Source organism: Leguminivora glycinivorella, chromosome 4 (genome assembly GCF_023078275.1).
Source record: "Leguminivora glycinivorella isolate SPB_JAAS2020 chromosome 4, LegGlyc_1.1, whole genome shotgun sequence".
NCBI lineage: Eukaryota > Metazoa > Arthropoda > Insecta > Lepidoptera > Tortricidae > Leguminivora > Leguminivora glycinivorella.
This window is the reverse complement of record NC_062974.1, coordinates 11870654-11891817: the sequence shown is the minus strand read 5'-3', so window position 1 is coordinate 11891817 and position 21164 is coordinate 11870654. Positions and strand designations below refer to the sequence as shown.

The 21164-nt window shown below is 35.1% G+C and overlaps 2 protein-coding genes across 4 annotated transcripts in view; one reads left to right on the top strand and one right to left on the bottom strand.

Moving 5' to 3' along the window:
• The window catches only part of LOC125225089, a 47406-nt gene extending 27603 nt beyond the window's left edge, over positions 1–19803 (top strand). For all 3 annotated transcript variants that reach the window (XM_048128624.1, XM_048128623.1, XM_048128622.1), the window contains exons 2-5: positions 13397–13622; positions 14015–16921; positions 17159–17276; positions 17526–19803. In XM_048128624.1, coding sequence (XP_047984581.1) covers positions 13445–13622; positions 14015–16921; positions 17159–17276; positions 17526–17589 — 3267 coding nt within the window. In that variant the 5' untranslated portion in view covers positions 13397–13444 and the 3' untranslated portion in view covers positions 17590–19803. The remainder of the gene's footprint in view (positions 1–13396; positions 13623–14014; positions 16922–17158; positions 17277–17525) is intronic.
• Positions 19804–20299: 496 nt separating this feature from the next.
• The window catches only part of LOC125225204 (dynein axonemal heavy chain 8), a 61856-nt gene continuing 60991 nt past the window's right edge, over positions 20300–21164 (bottom strand). Inside the window, 2 exon segments of the mRNA XM_048128805.1 lie at positions 20300–20840; positions 20975–21136. Of these exon segments, the coding sequence (XP_047984762.1) occupies positions 20715–20840; positions 20975–21136 (288 nt within the window). The 3' untranslated portion in view covers positions 20300–20714.

The following is a 21164-nucleotide window of genomic DNA, read 5'->3' as shown; positions in this document are numbered from 1 at the left end:
AATAATAATAAAAAAAAATAGTTTATTGACAATATTAATACAATTTTCCAGGCATCATGTATACGAGTGGATCCCAAACTAGGCGATGCCTGTGACTTGGGCTCCTAGAGATCAGTTGACCAAATAGTTGATCAAATAGTAGCCTATGTCACTCTCCATCCTTTCAACTATCTCCACTTAAAAAATCGCGACAATTCGTTGCTCCGTTTTGCCGTGAAAGACGGACAAACAAACAGACACACACACTTTCCCATTTATAATATTAGTATGGATGAGTAGGTGGGTACAATGACATAAGATTGAAAGTGCCATCTACTGGATCACTGTCGAGCGCGTGCATAATGACGTTCTTGTTCGAAATAAGTTAGGCACTTTTAAAATTTACAAATCCGATCCATATCGTATTTAGAGCTAAATTTTGACATAAGTTAAAGTTCGAAACAGGCAGTGATTCTACATACTATTAACAATATCAGCATCTTCAAGTTTATCAACATCATCAAGTGTATCAAGAATATAAAGGAGCATGTCTGCTTATCGAAGTAATCGTAGGCGATTGCTATACGATCAGGGCCTATTAGATCCTCAGTTATTATTTAGCGCTGCACATAGATTACGCTCCAATAGAAACTGTATTGTAAAATAATACTTAGGCGCCGAGCTCTGCTTGGAATTACGTTCTACTGTTTATAAACTAGTCCTGCCCACCATATACAGTTTCGGCCATTGAAATTTAAACCAAATTGTTAAATAAATAAGGTAGATTTTGCTTTTATCACGATTTAGGTAAAACATAAACTAAAACATAGGCATTTTTTGCCTATCCAGGATTTTAATTTATAAATTCCAAAAAATTGAATATGTCCTTTATAAATCACACTGGGCAGGACGAGGATAAAAGTGCTTAGCGTATGCAGATTATTTAATTAAATAATCTAAAATTTATGGAGATGTTTCCATAGAATATTAGGTAGAGATAAATACATAAAACCTATTATTTAACCCCTCCCCCTATATCCTATATCAGATCGGATATCTCGTCACATGCCTGCTACAAACAAGGCCGCATCTCAAAACGACATTTCTTCGAGAAAGGTCGAAATTTGCAACCCGAATCTGCATTGTTCTCAAAAATTTTGAGATGTGGCCGTTTAACAGGCAGGGGACGATCTGTCAACCTCAGAATCAGAACCTTTCTTACTCCATCTAGAGACAAGAACAGAGTATTTTACGCAGCTGCAGTACAGCCTTCCAACCGTTCAATCTAATTTTAATGGCGGCCAGTTACGGGGGATCGTAGGATACATTAATGAATTAAGCCGATTTGATTAATGTCTGCCTCTCCTGGACAGGTGCTCGAAGGGTGATTTGGGGTAATCAAGAAAATTGGAAACTTTCAAAACGTTTTGGCAAGAGACTGGGCACGGGACAAGACACGTTTGGAATTTTAACGCAATGTAAGTCGATACTTGACACAAAATAGAACTCGTATTCATACTCGTATCATATCGTTTGAACCGATAGCTAAGGGATAGTAAAACAAGCACGATTTACATGGTAGGTATTTAAATTGAACAGTTAATAATTTTTCTAAATTAAAAATATTACGAGTACTTACTGCTTATTTTTTCAACAAGCAGAATTGTGTTCGCAAACGTTTGGTCGTTTATTACGATTATTTAGCGTTTATTACGATTATTTAGCGGCGGTCAGCGTTCAGGTCTCATCCAAGGCACCAATTTTACAATATTTTTATTTTATGCTTATCGGAGCTCTGTCCATTACCCAGAAAATGTACATAATTAATAGTTAAATCAATTATCTGCTCCAATAAAATTGGCCTGGAATCACCCACAACTCCCTATTGAATTAGGCTAAGAAATGCGCAAAGACGGAAATTAATGCCGTGCGATTTATCAGCGCGAACGGTTATAACTATTCTCGATTGCGATCACGGATAGTGCCGGAAATGGTGGATCGCCAATTATTTTCTATTAGCTTTTAGATATTTGTACGACTACGTGAAGAGTTCGGCTAGATGATGACTGTTCAGTTGTTTACCCTTGATTTGAAAGTTGCTGGGTTATATGAGCTGGGAAATATAAACGCCGGCAAGGGATTCCAGTCCTTGGGAGGGCGTATAAAAAAAAAAAAAAAAACCGACGCATTGAGAACCTCCTCCTTTTTTGAAGTCTGTTAAAAAGAAGAAGCAAAACGCTTCGTGGGAATTGGTATTTTATAAGTAAAAATATGTCCCATAGCTCTTTATTCGCCCACATAAGCAGCGACAGAAACCGAAAAAGTACCTAATCACGGTCTATATCCTGGTCAATATAAGTCTGAATGAAAGTAATCGTAAATCATTTAAAACTTTATTGACAGATTTCTGAGGTTTATAGAGCTTTGGATAAATTTATTTATCTGCTATAATAATATTGCACATACTTATGTATTTCGTTATTGCGACACGAATGCACAAAAAATAAAGTACATTCAGAATCGTGTATCGGTATTTGTCCCGATGGAGCGTCACTTTGTACGTAAAGCACGCAAGTAGTGATACCGTTATGAGAATATTAATAATCAGATATTACTCGCAGTATTCTTGCGTGTACAGAAAAATAAGCGTGGAACTAATTCACACTGATTCTAATTTTTTTAGTGGAATGTTATATGAATACTTTACAATTTTATTCGTTTTCGTCTTGAACTAAATAAAACCCATGTTCTTTGCTCACTTTCTGTCCTCCCGTGGCTTTGCTTCTCGATTGTTAATGCTAATAGAAAGCCACTATTTAGCATGGTATCATAATCTATACATATTATAAATCAATCACGGAGACAAAATAGCAAAACAAAACAAAAACAAAAAAGAAAACCTGCCCTATCTCTTTGAGTTTTGAGCACCAATATAAAAACATTGACACATTTGAAGCCACTATATTGGCTCCGGGTACCGGTAGTTTTCATTATTTAGAAATCGAAAGTACCATTAATGACAATTAATTACCTAATTAAAAACAACTCATTTCACAGCCTCTGCTAATCAGAAGCCTTGTCACAGATATCAAGGTTTAGTCATGTGCAAGAATCATTGACCCTAAAACCATCGAGTTTGATGTACAAATGCTGGATAAATATTAATTAGGTTCTAATCGAGTGGTTTCATCGAAATGGAATGGTCCTGGTCAGTAGGCGAGCGGCGTAAGTGGGGTATCCGTTCGGTGTAACAGAGCGTGAATGACTGAACGTGTCTTAAGACTCTTAAGATGCTACAGGAGGGGTCAATGCTACATACAAACGCTCTCGACTATTTCCTCCCTGGTTGATAGATAGAGCAATATTTTTTTCAACACAGATTATATTATTTTTATGTGTCACGACCGTTTTGATTTTTTTGATATTCTTGCTTTAGACGTTAGAGCCCATCATAAATTTCCAAAAACGGCTTTACTGATTATGGCGTTAAAAAAGGTGTGGTTATCAAAATTGGTGATAATTAGCCAAAAAAACTAAACAGTCCGACACAGATTATTTCATTGTTATTCAGATTCTCAAATTTCGTTACGATTGATTATATTTTGAAGGAGGAAACAGTCGAAAGCGGAATCTCGATTTTAAAGATTTTTTCGCAATATTTTTTAACTGAGTTGTTCATAATGGACAATTATTTTTCAATAAATCTAGTTAATAACACTAGTATATTAAACTAGAATTCTCAAATTGAAAGGGGGGCTTCTTTCCATATTAGCACTTTCGCTCAGGGTTCGAAAGGATAATTATCAACGATAATTATCACGATAATTATCACGATAATTATCGTGATAATAACAGGTGGATAATTATCAATTGATAATAACAAAAAATTGCGTCTGTGAAATAAACTATATTCTAAGTATCCAAACGTGTATTTCTGCGCTTGTTGCGTCTATCCGAACGCACGTCTAGCCGCGACACGGGGATTCCCCCAATTCACAAAAAATGTCAGTTGGTGTTATGTAAAGTCAAGTGAACTCGAATGTCATTGGTTTATTAAGTTAAATATTGTTTAGTGTGTTGAATTTGAACAATGCCGCGCGAGAAAGATCCAGTGTGGTCATTCTTTAGTTGCACGAAGACAAAAAATACTGGGTTATGGGCTCGGTGCAAAAAATGTGACAAAGAGATGCAAGGAATACTAAATAGAATGAAATCTCACGTAAAAGTATGTCAGCCGCAAGTACACATAGCAGAACCAGATCCACAGCCATCATTGCCATCAACCAGTTCCAGTTCAGTTCAGTCTCAGTCACATCTGACTGGGCAAAACACAGGTTTGGCATTTCATGTTTCTTTATGAACAGTTATATTTACAATCATAAATTATAATAATTAATCTCAAATTGTTGATACACGAGAACGAGAACAAAGATCAGTTTATTAAGTCAGTTCAAAGCTCACACGCAGACGCAATAAGAGGCCAGTAGTTTCAAGCAGCAGCAGCGCGACTCCGCGCGGCAATTTCAAATTCTAGTACCTAAATAAATTTGTATTTTGTATCGCTAATAAGAGTGATAAGAGTAATAAGACTTGTACGCGCGACGGGTCGCGTGATTATGTGAAATAACTGTCTCTAAGTAACCTCAACCTCAGTTTTTTTTTAAGAATACCTAAATAAATTAGTTTTTTTTTTGTTTAGGCAAAACAATAGAAGCTAGTGAAGAAACTGGAAGTAGCCGAAAGCAGTTATCTACACAATCGAAAATACTATGTCTTAAAAATTCCGAAGTCATAACAACAACCAAGGAATATAAGCAAAAAATTGATATGCAGGTCGGAAAATACTTTTACGCGACTAACACTCCATTCAATCATGTTGAACACGAAGAGTTTAAAAAATTATGCGCCCTTTTACGTCCTGGGTATAGACCTCCATCAGCATATGAAATAGGCAATCCCATATTAGAAAAAAATTATGCTGAGACAATGACTATATGTAAAGAAAAACTTACGAATCAAACAGTTTGCATGTCTCAGGATGGCTGGAGCAATGTTCATACTGAACCTCTGGTTTGCAGCAACATTGTTACTGCTCAAGGCGACTCAATTTTTGTTGATTGTGCGGATACAAAAGAAAATCCACACACAGCTCTTAATTTGAAGGCCATCGCACTAAAATCAATCGCTAAAGCTAAGCAGGAATTAGGCGTTACTGTTAGAAGTTTTGTCACAGACAGTGCTGCTAATGAGCGATTAATGCGGAGTCATCTTGAGAAAACTGAAGACGTGGACATAATACAATATGGATGTTCAGCTCACATCTTAAATCTACTGGCTAAAGATTTGGAGATCCCTGCCGTTACCGCATCGATAATGAAAGTAATAAAATACTTTCGCAACCATCACATTCCAGCAGCTCTATACAAACAAGCAGGTGGTAAAAAGTTAGTCCTCCCTCTAGAAGTACGTTGGAACACGATGAACGACGCTATTCGCTCGTATCTGGATAACAGAGGAATTTTAGTTCAAGTTAGCCAAGACCATAAAGACAAAATCGATAGGGAGGTTATAAAAATTGTGAATGACTGTCAGATTACAATGAATGCTGTAGATTTCCTTAAAACATTGTCACCCATTGCAACAGCTCTCGACAGGATGCAACGTAATACTACCACAATAGCTATAGCTGTTGAAATATGGAATAAACTCGAGTTTGACCTGTTGGGTAACAGTGCATACCAAAATGCAAAAACAAAGAAAATCTTTTTGAGTCGTAGAGCAATGGCACTGCAAGGCTTACATTACGCTGCAAATATGGTAGATCATAGGTTCCTTGGTCGAAACCTAAACAATGAACAGAAAAAACAAGCGTATAACTTCATAACTGCTGGAGAAGTTGATGAAAACTTTGCTCCTTTCATAATGGCACTAACAGCAAAAGCTTACCCTTTTCCCAAATTCATGTTTGGCGAAACGTTCAAGAACACCTGCCCTATTTTGTGGTGGACTTCCGTGACTCTAGAAGATGAAGAGAGATGGCCACAAAAAGAAAAGTTCGTAAAGTTTTGTGAACAGTTATTAACCGCAATAGCTTCAACTGCACCATTAGAGAGATGTTTTTCATCATTTGGGCTAGTGCAGTCAAAGCTAAGAAACAGACTGGGCAATGAAAAGGCTGCAAAGCTGGTATTCTTGTTTAAATATTATAACCAAGAGGATAAAACCAAGAAGCAAGATCTTAGTTGGATTTTAGAGGAACAAATAAGTTCTACTGAAGCTGTAGCAACGACAATGCCAATGGAAATAGAATCACCATCGGATGAAGATATTCCTTTGGCTTCTTTGGTCAAGTAATTTATGTTCAAATCTGACGAACACAGATTTTCATTAAATCTACTGTTAATTATTAGTGTTGATTTGTGTAGTATGTTATGTAAGAAAAATTAACAATTTTTTGTTTTTAAACAATAAACCACTGATATTTCTTCTGAAACAATTTTACAAATGATCTTTTAATACTGGTGATAATAATCGATAATTATCCGATAATTATCGGATAATTATCGGATAATTATCCGATAATTATCACGGGTCGTTATTATCTTGATAATTTCGAACCCTGCTTTCGCTCCTGTAGCGTCTTAATTGCGGGTTGTGGGCTCTTGTGAATGGGCCATTTTATTCAAAGTTGTCCACCCCGAAAAAAGTTGATATGAAAATGAAACCGATAGAAATTTATTAAAAGCTATTTTTATAGATTCTTTAATAAATAAATTTATATAAAATATAGAAGGTTCACTTGACTTTTAAGTAATTAATGAAAAAAATATGTTTTTGTTGAGTTGAGGGGAAGCGAGTGTTCCGTTCCGCAACCAAATTTAATCGCAGATAATGTAAATATAAAAGGTTTGGGAATTTTACAATATTTTTATTATTCATTCTAAAATAACAAATGAAGAAATTACACTTTCATTTTCACATAAATGCGGACTACTATTTTTTTAAACCCATATATATATCCGTTCCGTTACTTTCAGTACAAAATAGAGGAGAATTTTTAAGATTACTATACTGTTTCACAAGTTTATAGGATGCCATCACTTGTAATCAATAGGTTAAACGTTACTATTTCAATATAAAATAACGGAAACGTAGTTTAATAACAAATTGTATTTAATTTTTGCAAATAAAACTATTTGAAACATGGGACAGTAACGGATCTGACTGTATGGGTAACGGATGAAAGCTAAGGTCTCGTCTACACTTGAACGTGGGTACCTAAGATCTCCAAAGCATATCGCGAGTAATGACTAAAACAACCGGAGTGTGTAATCCGCGATTGATTACCATATTTTAGATGAGTTAGTTTTAATCCCATACGTTTTTCTTTTATTTCCCGCAATCAAATGAAACTAAAACATCACATTAAAACCACGTGAATACCGCTTTATACTTCCATTCCGATACGTTTTTCTTTCCGCCTATACGAAACCAACGATCTAGTATCGGATCGGAAGTAACGGAACGCTACCTCCGGCGATATTTTACTTAATTATTTATTAAATAATCACAAATCTTGTTTTTAATTGGCTTATTTGGTTTCAATATTAGTACTTTGTTTTAGGAATCGATGTTAAAAGGTTGCATATTACGTATTTACCCGCAAATTTGGTTTCGGGAGGTGGAATGAGAAAATGTTACCCCTGAGTACTGAGCTACTTTGATGCGTGTTTGGCGGCAACTGGCAAATGCAAGATGACGGTATTGAGTAGTTTTAAATTAATTTTGCCAAGCTGAATAAAATGCTACCAAATGTTAGGAACTTTCTTTTAATTTTAACAGTCATTCTGCGGTTTCGGAATGGAAAATTCCACAATTACCAGATTCCGTCTCGGCAAATTATACTTAATTTTAAATAGTACGTTTATTTATTAACATGAAATATTTTATAACGTAATAGCGTATAACTCAATCTTTTCAAATTATGCCGTCATCAATATTTAGTACAATTAGTTATAGAATAAAATCCATAACAAAAACGATATTTGACGTGGGACAGCAAAAAATTGCCCATTTTTTATCACATTATAATTTTTAACAAATACATAATTATAATAAAAATTTAAATGAATATTGTAAATTACTGTCAACTAAATTTGGGTTCGAATAAAAAATAGTCTTCATTAGTTTAGACTCTTTAAATACGCTAAATATTATATCAAAAGTATGGGACAAGCTAAAAACGGGGTGGACAACTTTGAAAAAAATGGCCCGAATTCATATTACGGCAAATTTTAACACAAAATCCACTCCTTGGCTAGGTATCTTCACTCTATCCTTTTAGAAAATCATTTACCAATTCCACAGCTGCAAAAAACAGTCAACAATTAACGGGACCCACATTTGACATTGTTACGAAAGTTACAATGTATTTTCGAACATACTTGACAATTTCGTAGGTATTTAATGATCGCGGTGATTAGCGCACAATTTTCGTTTGAAGTTACGTAAACCGGAAACGAGTAGGTAATCTATATTAAGCACAATATTTGCCAACAGTCGTCATTATCATTAAATTAACTACTTACCTATATGTTAATTTAAATTGCTGTTAATTTGGATTTGAATCTTTATATTTCTTTATTTTCAGCTTTCATGATCTTTCAATTCATGATCTTTGACGAAATGTTAAATTTTGTAATTTTATTCATTGAACACGTAGTAAGTGCGTATTAAAATGCTAATTGCAATAGTAACCATTTCTCCAACTGGCTTAATAGCCCACAAATCAACTTAGCAAGGTCATAAATTATTCAAGGGATGATACATAAATAAAATTTAACCAATAAAATTAAATAAATTAAGTGCTCTTAGGTCGTGTACGCTGCTCGGAACATTAACGGCGCACTATAACGAAGTATCTTTTAATTACTAGAACTATTAAACTTTTTAAGAATAATATACCTTTCCCAAGCAAAAGGGACCACTTTGTTGTTCGCAATAAGGACGCTTAGACAAGCTATTCGTATAAAGCTCTCGTCCGTATGATGAGTCAAAGTTAGGCCCTTATTGCTTGGGCCGCTGTATAACTAGGCTAAGGAATATTCATTTTTAATATGTATTGCACTATTAAGTGTATCAAGGTTATTAATGTGCGTAATAAAATTCGTACCTGTATATAGTTGAGCCTAGCGACAATGTTATCGTTATCAATAAATGTGTCATCATATTTTTGTGTTTACGGTATGAGAACAGGTAAAGGTTTGGATCGTTCATGACGTTTATTGCTTTCTCCGAGCACCATCATTTATCTGCTAGCCGTTCCAAGTTCTACGATACTTTTCAGTAAACAACAACGTGAAAAGCAACTTTTAATAATTCTACGTTACGAGTGGATTACTAACATACATACTTTATTAAGTATTTTTATAATAAGTCAAAGAAAAAATTATCACATACTCCGTACTCTTAACACTTTAGTCAAATGTTCCTCTAAGGTAAGGTAGCAGTGCTTGGCATATCCGATCCATATCGAATTTAAAGTTCATTTTAGTATATAAGGTCCTAATTTATTAGTTGCAGATATTTTAACACATGATACTTTACATTAAAATAATTAACTTTAAATATAAATTAAGAAATCTTTTTCTAAGAATAGAATTCTTTTTTTCCTAACAAAAAAATTAATTATAATTTCGTCTAAAAAAAATCATCATGTGCATTATCACATGTCACAATAACACTGTCTGTCATGTAAACAATTGTTTGTTGTAAATGTCGTAAAGGTGCGGCGGGAAAACTGCACATGTCATTGAAGTGGCCAGTTACAGTTAAGTGGTACGTAAAAGAGGTACTAGAATCTGTTCAATGAGTTTTCATTTAATAATCACATAAACAGGGTGTTTTTACGTAGCAAATTTGTTTTTCCGTTTTCTCCAAAAAAACATCGTAAAAGCTATAATGTTTCACGGTTTAATATACTCCAGAGACCGAGTACTATCAGCTGTAAAAATATCTGCATCTAATAAATTAGGACCTTATATAAATATTCACGAGGTTAAAATAATTTATACATCTCGAAATATACTATATGGGTTAACTTTTTGGAATTATAATCCAACTAACGTATAAGGGGATTTAGACCGCGTAGTCCCTATGAGGCTGCCAATTGGCATCATTAGATGCTGCAATGTTCTGTAAATAGAGTACAGCACAAAGTCAAACCGTAATCCAATAACTGTTCGTGCTAGTGATGGCTCCTACAATGTAATATTCCTTAATACCAAAGAGGATCGAGTATTATAGAGAGTTACTGTCGAAAGGTTGATATGTGTTAAAATGTCAAATATTAATATTAGCGCCATCTAGCTGAGCGTACCCCAAAGGTGTAATGCCATCTAGGCCACCTTAGTACCTTTTTCTGTATGGTACTGAGGTACGTTTTTTTCTTAGACTTTATTTGTCTATACGAAGTTATATATGTCTTTGTTAATACTTATACATTTGCAGAATTTTTTAAAATCCTCTCTTCAAACATGTCAGCGACATAAACGCCAACAAGCTCCGCTGTACGTTTACGTAATTGATATTTATCCACGCTATATTTATCTCCTAATTATTAGACCTTGGACTGGTCTGAGGAATAGTTGTCAAGAACAGGTTGTGGACGGCTACTGGTGTAAAACCACAGATTATTTAATATTTTATCTTTAAATATAAATCAGATTCGTCACACAACAATAACAATGTTTGACATTTAGGTACCTACTGAAATTTTACTATCTCCGTCAATGCCGACATATACCCTTCTTGAATAACAGAGAGTCTAAGCTAATTTAGGTCAAATTTTTAAAAATATTATAAACAGTAGGTATAATAATGTATAATTTACATAGACATTTTAGATTATTGGTGTAATAACAATGCAAGGTTTTGCAATAGTTATTTGTTTTACAAGGGGTCAAAGTTGTTGTTTAACCGCACGTGCCAATATTGATACCCGAGCAAGCGAAAGATTCCAATATTGAACCGCGAGCGTAGCGAGTGGTTCAAAAAGTGGAATCTTGAGCGCTGCGAGGGTTTCAAGGCACGCAGGTTAAACAAACTTTGCCACCGAGTGAAACACAAATTTTCACCACACCGACACGAACAAAATATTCACTATTAAAACATCAAACTAAATCAAATCCATCAACTTATCCAACATTTATAGTATGATTCAACATCATCATTTATAGGTAAATTCTAGTCTAGTCAGCTTAAGACATCAAGTTAAAATTTGTATGAAATTACTTTGCACTCTTGTGGATAAAATGCAATTTTGCTATCTGTTTTCGAATAGTAGAATAGCCTTTAACAGTTGGTGTGGTGAAAAAGAAATTAACAATTTCCTTAGGGTTTCATTAGAATTTTCTTAAGTGAAAATTGTTATAAATATGGATAACTTTCACATAAAGTTTGATCACCATCTTTTCACAAATTTAATTCTTACGCCAAATATAAATAGCTGAATATGACGCACGATGAATTAAAGACTTAATATACATGCGCGATGCTGTCTGCATAGTTAAGTGGCATGTCTGCTACGGTATGTAATCTGCCATAGCATGATCGGTGCGGGTCTCATGGATTTCCGGCGCTTACCGACCGCTATATTACTACCGGGACTCATTAGGATGACTCACTGAGACCTGTTCAGTACAGAATGAGACCTTAGGGCTGGTTTAAACCTGGATATTTTGCCATATTTCTAAGAACATACTTAGGTTAGTCTTGCTTTTTTCTTAATAAAACTATTTTAAGTAATTTATTAGAGAGTTTATCATAATTATTACAGCGATAGCCATTAGTTTGTCTTGTTATGTTAATATTACAACAGTCTAGAAAAGGAATTACCTGAAAAATTTACGGTCTGTATTTGTATCTTGCTTTTCAGTTTTTATAGTTATCTGCTATTTTTCAAAATTAACCCTATTTTACAGATACTCTAATACGTGTAAGTAGGTACCTACATCTTACAACACATCCACGAAAATGTATATTTTTAACCGACTTCAAAAAAAGGAGGAGGTTCTCAATTCGCTTGAATGTTCTTTTTTTTTTTTCATTTTTATATTAGCTAGTAAACACGTACTTTTAACAATAAATTTTGTAATTAATTAACTCTTTTAAATTCGAGAATTTTTTTTTTACTAAAAAATTGAAATAATAAACTCTGATACATAAGATACAATAATTAAAATTTACTTTTTAATTAATTTATTTTCAAAATTATTACAAATTTCCTACTTACTCATGATTCGCATAAAATGTCTAATCCATACTAATATTATAAATGGGAAAGTGTGTGTGTCTGTTTGTTTGTCCGTTTTTCAAAGCAAAACGGAGCGACGAATTGACGTGATTTTTTAAGCGGAGATAACTGTTGAAGGGATGGAAGTGACATATGCTACTTTTTGTCTCTTTCTAACGCGAGCGAAGCCGCGGGCAAAAGCTAGTATTGTATAACAGAATCATCAAGCACCATATCTTTGAATATTTTGTACTCCACACAGCAATCTCATAGCAATGAAACAAATAAATAAAAGCTGCATCGCTATTAAGTTGTTTCTAACTGCCCCGAGTCCAACTACAAATGCGTACAGTAAATAGTAATCAAGATCAAGTAATGAGTAACAGCTACCGTAGTGAACGGATGCATAAAATCCATGTCCTGCGGTTAAATAAGTTACAATTACGTTTAAACATTGTAGAGTGAACGCAATGAGAACTGAGTTTTAATAATAGAGAGTTAAGATTAAATTTAAAAGTACGAGTATCTCTCCTCAACACATTTAACTGTGAGTTGGTCGGCGTTCTTAGATATGTTTAATTCGCATAGATAGTTTTAGTTTCTTTGCCTTGTAGGGAAAACTGTGCAATAAATAATTACACAACTTGACTGTTATGTTTTTTTTTGTTACTTTTAATTAAAACCACGATTATCGTATTAAAAATTATATGAAAGTAAATTCAATCAATCAATCAAAATATTCTTTATTCAAATAGGCTTACAATAAGCACTTTTAAATTGTCAACAATGTACAGTATTAGTAGTAGTATTCATTCTACTTGGCAGACTAATTAATGCCACTTAGCAGTGAACTAAGAAATTTTCCATAGAAAAAATACCTACGTATTAATGCTGGCCTGCCAAATGTCAGACCGGCGAGAATAAGATTTGTTTCCGTACGCACCCATAGTTGAAGACTTACGAGGAGGAGACTTGCTTGATTAGAAAATGAAACTTCTGCTAGCAGATTGTCTAGCATGAGTTACATATTATAAATGGGAATCGTGCGCAGATCTGGTCGGAACGGGAGTCTGTTTGTTAAAGCAATAACACTAACACTACTAACAGACACATCTACTTTTCCAGAGCAGTGAGCGCGTGCGGTGCGACGCGATGTACTCGTAAACGGTCATCATGCGCCTCTTCCGAGGGCCGAAGCGCAGGGAAGTGACCGGGCCGCGAGCCGCAGCGACGCCGGCGCCGTCTCCGTGCCGAGACGCCGCTGGCGCCGGACCCCGCCCGCACGACTTCACCCTAGTCACGGCATTACCGGCTATGGTCATGGAGGACGACGTCAGGGAAATGAAGAAAGGTGCGTAGAATATTTCATAGTGTAATAATTACTTCGTAATGGTCATCGCGTTCCTCTTCCAAGGGGCAAAGCGCATAGATTGAGAGACGCAAGCCTCAGTGACGCGGTCAGCTGTAGATCCCGCCAGCATAACTTCACCCTAATCACGGCACTGCCTGCGAAGGTCATGAAAAACGGACATCGTGCAACTCTTCCGAGGCCTGCAGCTAAACGTTAAAGTAAACGTTACTATGATTAGTTTCCAATTAACAAACCTCAGAAACTACTACCAGAAACTCAGAGACAGACAAATATTTAAATACCATTCCTTACCTACCATAAGCCAGAATAACAAAAATATATTTTTTAAGAGAATGTAAGATTGAATTATATGTTTTTTCTTTCTTTTCCAGTGTTCGCAACATGGGGTCGTCGTATGGGAAAAAAGCTCGACATGTTAAGAAAACCTGACGGAAAAGAAGCTTCCCAAGAACAGCCTAGTAATGAAAGCCTTAATGAGGAGTCCCCAAGAAGCATAGCTGGCCAGTTCAAGAAAAAGCAACAATGGAAAATGGAACGGAGCAGTTCTGAAACTACATCCCTAAAAAGAGATAACGACACTGATTCCATTCGAAGCGGATCCCGAGACAGATCACCTAGCCCTTTCAAATCTTTCTTCCATAGAATGGGTTCAACGGGAATGTTAAACTCATCTAGGTCCCAAACACTAAATATACATAAAACATCAGAAAACAGTTATCCGGTGGCAAGTGGACCGACGCTTTATCGTAGCTGTTCAACTTCACATCTATCTACGTATGTTAAGGCTGACGATCCATCTGATGACATTGATTTACAGAACGCTGCTGGTGAAAATAAAAAATCTCCTTCAAAGAATAATAATATCTTAACTGAAGACGCGCTAGTGAATTCATCAAAGGCCATTAGTTGTGATAATATCCCTAATCTTGAAGGTCAAGGTAATGGTATGTGTAAAAAACCAAACTTTCCATACGCTTTTTTAAGATCAAAATTGTCGGTTCTACCAGAAGAAAACAGCATGGCATCACAACAACGAACGAGCAGCATAAGGCAAAGTTACTCCGAAAGAATAGATAGAAAATCACCAAAATTTCGAAAAGACAGACTGTTTCTTTCCAATTCTCGCTCCGAGGATCGATATCAAAGCAACGATAGCATATCGGTACACGAAGATATGTTGCTTAATGCTGCCTTAAGAAATGAATACTCCGATTTCAATAGAAGTTCTATGAGAAGTATCAATGAAATCGACGGCACGTATCCTGCACGACGTGTCGAAGATGTTCATCGCCGGTCGTCGATGATATCCCATAGGCCGCCTTTAGATTACGACCCAATGCTTATACCAAGGAACCGAAACAGTTTACCAGTATACGACTATGGTCCGTATTTTGGGTCGGTAAGGGACATAAAAACGGAACTTATGACATCGTCGCAAAGTATACATCTCGGGCCAGAAAGCACTGAGATTCTTCAGACTCATCGACTAAGCAACTATGTTAGTTCAAATGAGTCTGGCTATGACAGCGATGGACGTCCTACAGATGAACATAGCAACCACTCACCGCCAGGATACTCGAGTCATATATCGCCAGGCACTGTGCGAGCAGAACCGATTGATACTACTGCAGATGGAACACATGGTAATTTTTCGAGACAATTGAGCTTAAATCATAAAATCAACGTGAGTAGAGTGCATGTGCCTGCTAGACGGAGTTCTACACCATGTGCTTTATTTCCGGTAGAAAATAGCATACCTTATGAATATGTCAACAATAACAGGGAACAGTTTCATAAGTATCCCAATAATCCATTACAAGTCCTTGACTATAATAACGCCAAACCTCCGCCACTACCAAAAAAGACACTAAACAAAAAAATACCTTTCGTTTATAAAACAATTACACTAGACGAACGTGTAGAAACTCGAAAAATTAAATTACTTCACTCTCAAGTATTGCCAGTAGAACATTCATCGAATCCCAATCTCAGTACCTTAATACCACCAGTGGACAATGAAGGCCCCAGTATTCCTGTACCAGAAACTGACATTTTTGGACGGGGACCATGTACAAAGCGGTTCAGAAAGTTAAGGTTAATTAAATCAAGATTGGACGAAAGTCTCGGGGTTTATTTAACGCAACACAGAGTAGACTTCGATAACAGTGGGTCTAATTTTGAGATACGTTATATTGTGGTAAAACTGGATTTTGATGGCATTGCGCATAGGGATGGAAGACTGCGGATCGGTGATGAAATAGTTAATGTCAATGGAAAAGTCCTAAGAGGTTTATCATCACTAAAAGAAGTGCAGCATATTGTTAACTCATGTTCAACTGAAGCAAATTGTCAAGAAGGAGCACAAAAATACCAAGTTGATCTTGTTATGGCTCATGATGAAATTACTCCAGTAACATTAAGTCGAATAATAAACAGACAAACTACCGATCAAAATATAATAGCGCCATCTACATCGAATGTTCCGCCTGATATAATTTCGGAAACCGTTCATAAGCCTACGTCTTCAAATCAAATAACCATTGAAACTCATTTTCCTAGTGAAAACCAATTTTACAATAATTATATAAGTGGTACCAATACCACCAGCAATAATTACGAGCACAACACGCGACGACGAGAAACCGACATCCTAGGAAACAATAGTCCGTCAATGCAACTAAATCAAAAGAGTGATGATGAAAAATTATTAGAGAGAGCCTATCCGACATCGTCAGCCACATTGCAAAATATCACAAATATTGAAATATCAATGAGATCTTCACCAACACCAAGAAACAGGCATTCAAATAATTACAGACCTATTTCTCTTCACAATTCAAGGCTACCCCCGATGGTTGAGCAGTATTCAACAAGTAATGAAAACGCAACAAATGAGATAAAGGAAAAATCACCACATTACATCAAACATGTCCCAAGATTATACCAAAACCGATCGTTTGAAAGCATTCCAGAACAACTTCTGAGAAGTAGCAACAGAAGCAGATTTTTCAACAGGGTTGGTTCTCAACGCTGCTCTCCGAGCCATGGCCATGTGTCTCGTCAGCAAGAACACGCATTAATGCAAAACGACGTTCACCAAAGTGGCATTTATTCGAACAATTCTTTGCACATCGCAGAATTCTGGAAAGGACCTGGTCATAAAAGTTTAGGATTTAGTATCGTTGGAGGTACTGATTCCCCGAAAGGACAAATGGGAATTTTCGTGAAAACCGTGTTTCCTAACGGACAAGCAGCTGATAAGGGGACTATCTTTGAAGGTAATTATAATGACAATAATATAATTAAATAATTTGGATTAGGTAAAAATACAATTAAACATAGGTATAAAATGTTTCGTGAATTTAAAACGTACCTATACAACTATTATTATTGAACTCGTAACCTGTTCAGACAATCATAGAAAACGAACTTAAGACTGTTTACCAATCTTACATACATATTTGTAACGAAAGGTATAATCGATACTATTAAGTATTTATATTTTTACGTTACAGGTGACGAGATCTTGTCAGTCAATAATGTGCCGACCCGTGGACTGAGCCATGCTGGCGCCATATCGCTTTTCAAACAAGTTAAAGAAGGAAAAATTGAACTGACGCTTTCAAGAAGAAGGTAATTATGAACCTTTATTTTTTTGTGAATATAATTGTAGGTAATTATTATCAAACTACTGCTACTACCACTACCTAACCTACAACCTACTGTTAAATATAGCGCCGCGAGGTTAAATAGAATAATATATGTATAATTATTTGGATTTTTAGAGATTATGTAAATAAGTGCGGCCTCAGCGGCCTGGAAAAGAGTTTGACAAAGGTTTTAAACAATATACTTAAATTGACTGTTTATAATTTGTTTCAGAGCACCTAGGTCAAGATCCGTGGAACCTCTGGGTAATTTCCGCTGCGACAATCTCAAGGAGTAAATTCGAAAGATGAATGGCCGTAACGAAAACAGAAAGTTTGTAGGAATTATTATCAATATTGTGCAATACTTAAAAAACAAAGTAATGTCGAAAATGTAATTTTTTCTCCAATAATGTTGATATAGTACCTTTCAGAAGAATTGTGCGTTCGACGCATAAGTTCGCAAGATGAGATATTATTATGAGTTGTTTTCTTTCAGAAGCGAACTTAGTTTGCGACGTAGTCGCTATACTATATGTACTATATAGTTATTATGTTTCAACTATAGTACCTATAATATTAATTTAATCTCATAAGTTTCTCGTTGTTAAACGTTAAATATTTCAGTTTCTACTCTCCAACGAAACACGTATTATAACTGTGAGGTACCTATATAATGTTCTTATAAGCTTTTATGTAGCTATGCATAGTTTAGTAAATAGATTTTATATCATTTTATTATACATATTACGAAATGTTGATTGTAAATAATATGTTGAATTCATACAGCATTAATGCAAAGTATTGTTATAGGACTTAATATAGTCGAAGACCTACAATAAGACTGTATTTATGTTTAATGTTTATGAAAAACTACTATAGAATTTTGTAATTTGTACGTGTAATGTTCTTCGTTAATATTGTTTTGTTAAGCAAGCTAGATCTCGTTGAAACCTAACCGATAGGTATACACCATGCTAGTAAGAATCAATATGTAGCTGTTGTGATAGTCCAAGGTTTTAGTACATCTATGCCACTAGCAATGATCTATGGTTTGTAGATGCTCGTTGATACGCTTTGTATTTATCAGGAGCCTTTGGTATCAATAATGTGTACCTACTAACATGGCATGTACTCAATATTTTTTATCATAGACTGATCTTTGTAATTTGAGTAGGCACTTTAAATACTACCAAAGTTAGACATAATCTCACAACATTAACAGACTTACGAGTATAATCATTTTCAACAAATCCATAGAAGGACGAATATTAATATTACAACCAAAATAATGCCTTTAGTTTTTCTTGTGCAAATAATTAACCTTCGCTCTCTTCATTGATGTTTTTGATGAAATTTATAACTTCCAACTTTATGATTGTTTTCGCAGAGGCATCAGCTGAGTCTAACTGCACGCACTGGCGAATAAAATGAAATCAGGCTAATACATGTACAATAAAAACTAATGACATACAGAACTTCTAAATACACGCACACAGTCGTCTAATTTATATTGAATATGGCAATTCTATACGAAACTATTTCAAACGTGGTACTAGTATAACTAATTATGATATCTAATGCACCACTGGGTTTTCAATTTAGATGAGATGACTGCACAATAGTTAGTTAAATTACATGATAAATAATCTGACCTGCTAAAAAAGTAATGTTTAGTTTTTTTTTGGCGTGACGATATAAAAGTACGAGACTAAACTAACGATATAGACTTTTTAAATGAAATGTACATAGGTATATATGAAAATATGTAGGCCAAACATAGTGTAAAAATCAACCTCATACGACGATGCTTCCATCCATATTACAACGTGCTTTTAAACGTAAGTTTAATATATCTGTAACGATTTGTTTTGTTTACAGTTTTTACACAATACACCGATTAGCTCCGTCCAAATAAATTGTTAAAATGTCAATTGTTCAAAATAAGTATATACCTCATCATATCCTCACCCTTTTCTTTAATTCTGATATATTTTGAAATTTTTAAGACAACCCTAGTAAGGTGGGATATGTTAATTGCAAAAACATACCGCAACTTGCTCATCGTGAGTAATTTGCGCACAAGTACCTGTTTAGAGCAAAATGTATCATTACACTGCGCAGGCCATTGCAAAATAGCCAGCCAAGTCATTTCGCTGAATCTTTTGTATGCTACCCTGTGGTTTTGGTGAATATTAATGCTGCTACATCATCAAAATTTGGTACAATTTTACAGTCGTTACGTTAACGTAAGTTTACGAGAAAATTAACTATTGATAACTTGTAATTATTACATAAAAATAATTATAATAATACCACAAATACATTTGGACTAACCCGACGGATAATCGGAAGGAGAAGAATAAATTAAAATTTTAAAATTTGCAACAAGAAATAAATTCACCAAATTTATTTTTTACACTGAGCTCAAAGTGGCCCATTCTGTCCAACATTTTGATAACAAAGCAGAAATTTCTTTCAGTTTCAAAAATTAAAAGCTCATTGGGATTTTTCTAATATTAAAAATAAAAGAAATATTTGCTCCTGACCCAAATATCCTCAGAGTCATGACGAAGATGGCCGCATTGAGCTACGACAATGCACCGAGAAAGTAAAATTTTCACCAAATCACCAAGGTAGCCGTAGAGTCAAGTCACACAGAGCCCCTAGTGTTAACTTAATTCGAAAACGTTTCATTTCGTTTTCAAACGAATTTGTATTCGATAAGCTATGTTTCCAAAAAAAACGATTAAAAAAACCGTCATGTTTTCGAATGACCTTACACTAGAGGTACAGATATCTTGCGAATCGTTGCCGATAGATAAGTACTTACCTGTCAAACTAACTGATCCAATTGTTATGTAATATTCCTACGTACCGTGTACAGTATTGATTTGTAATAACTTTTCCAGTAAACATCATTTGTAAAGAATTGAAATGATATAATTATGGCTTCATTCCTATCAAAATAAAACAATTCTAAATAATTCTGGTAATATTATTTATCAAAACATAAATTATATAAAATGAACAGTTTCCATTGCACTTTCAACAACCTTATTAAGAGCCACATAAATTATTATAAAAATATAGTTTTAAGGGTTAAAATTCTCATAATATATCTTCGTTTCATTAAATGTACCTTTCTTACAGATAGGCCACCTATATTTTATGGGGCTCTTAGAAAAAAATAAGCAAAAATGCTAAAAATCAGCATTTCTTCCTTTTGGTTTTTTTCGTGAGGCTGACAGGAATACTGTATTTCAGTTTAACACAATGTGTTCTCGATCATTATCTGGGAATATGTCTGTAGTTGAATCTAATTACCACGACCACACATTTTGTAAGACAATATACGGGTCGCGTTAGTTAGAGCGCAGACATATTAATTAAGAATAACCATTTTAATACTAGAGTCGTCAGTTTATTTAATATCACACAGTATGGCAACTCCACGCAGTACCCAGTGGTCGGGGTTTTTTATCGTCGGCAGCCATAGTGGCGTGATAAACGTCAGTCCAGTACGTACAGGCTTCTTGTACACGGGGCACTGTAATATAGACGGAGAATATATGTTCTCGGAACGCTTACAGCGAGAAAAACTTAAGTCAAAGACATACAATGGTTTCAGTAACATTGAAAAGCATTGCTACCTTACGAGTATTACTTAGCAATATAACTTACCGTATACAATTTGGGATCCTTAGGCGCAGTAGAATTAATCGCATATACGTGTATTACTGGCAAGGCTGTGTATAGAACTTTGAGTGTAGATTCGCATAGACGGAGATTCCTCCGGTCCCAGCCCGCTCCGTCCAGAAACAGACCGTGAACAAACACGCCTTCCTGAAAGACGAATGTGCCATATAAGTAG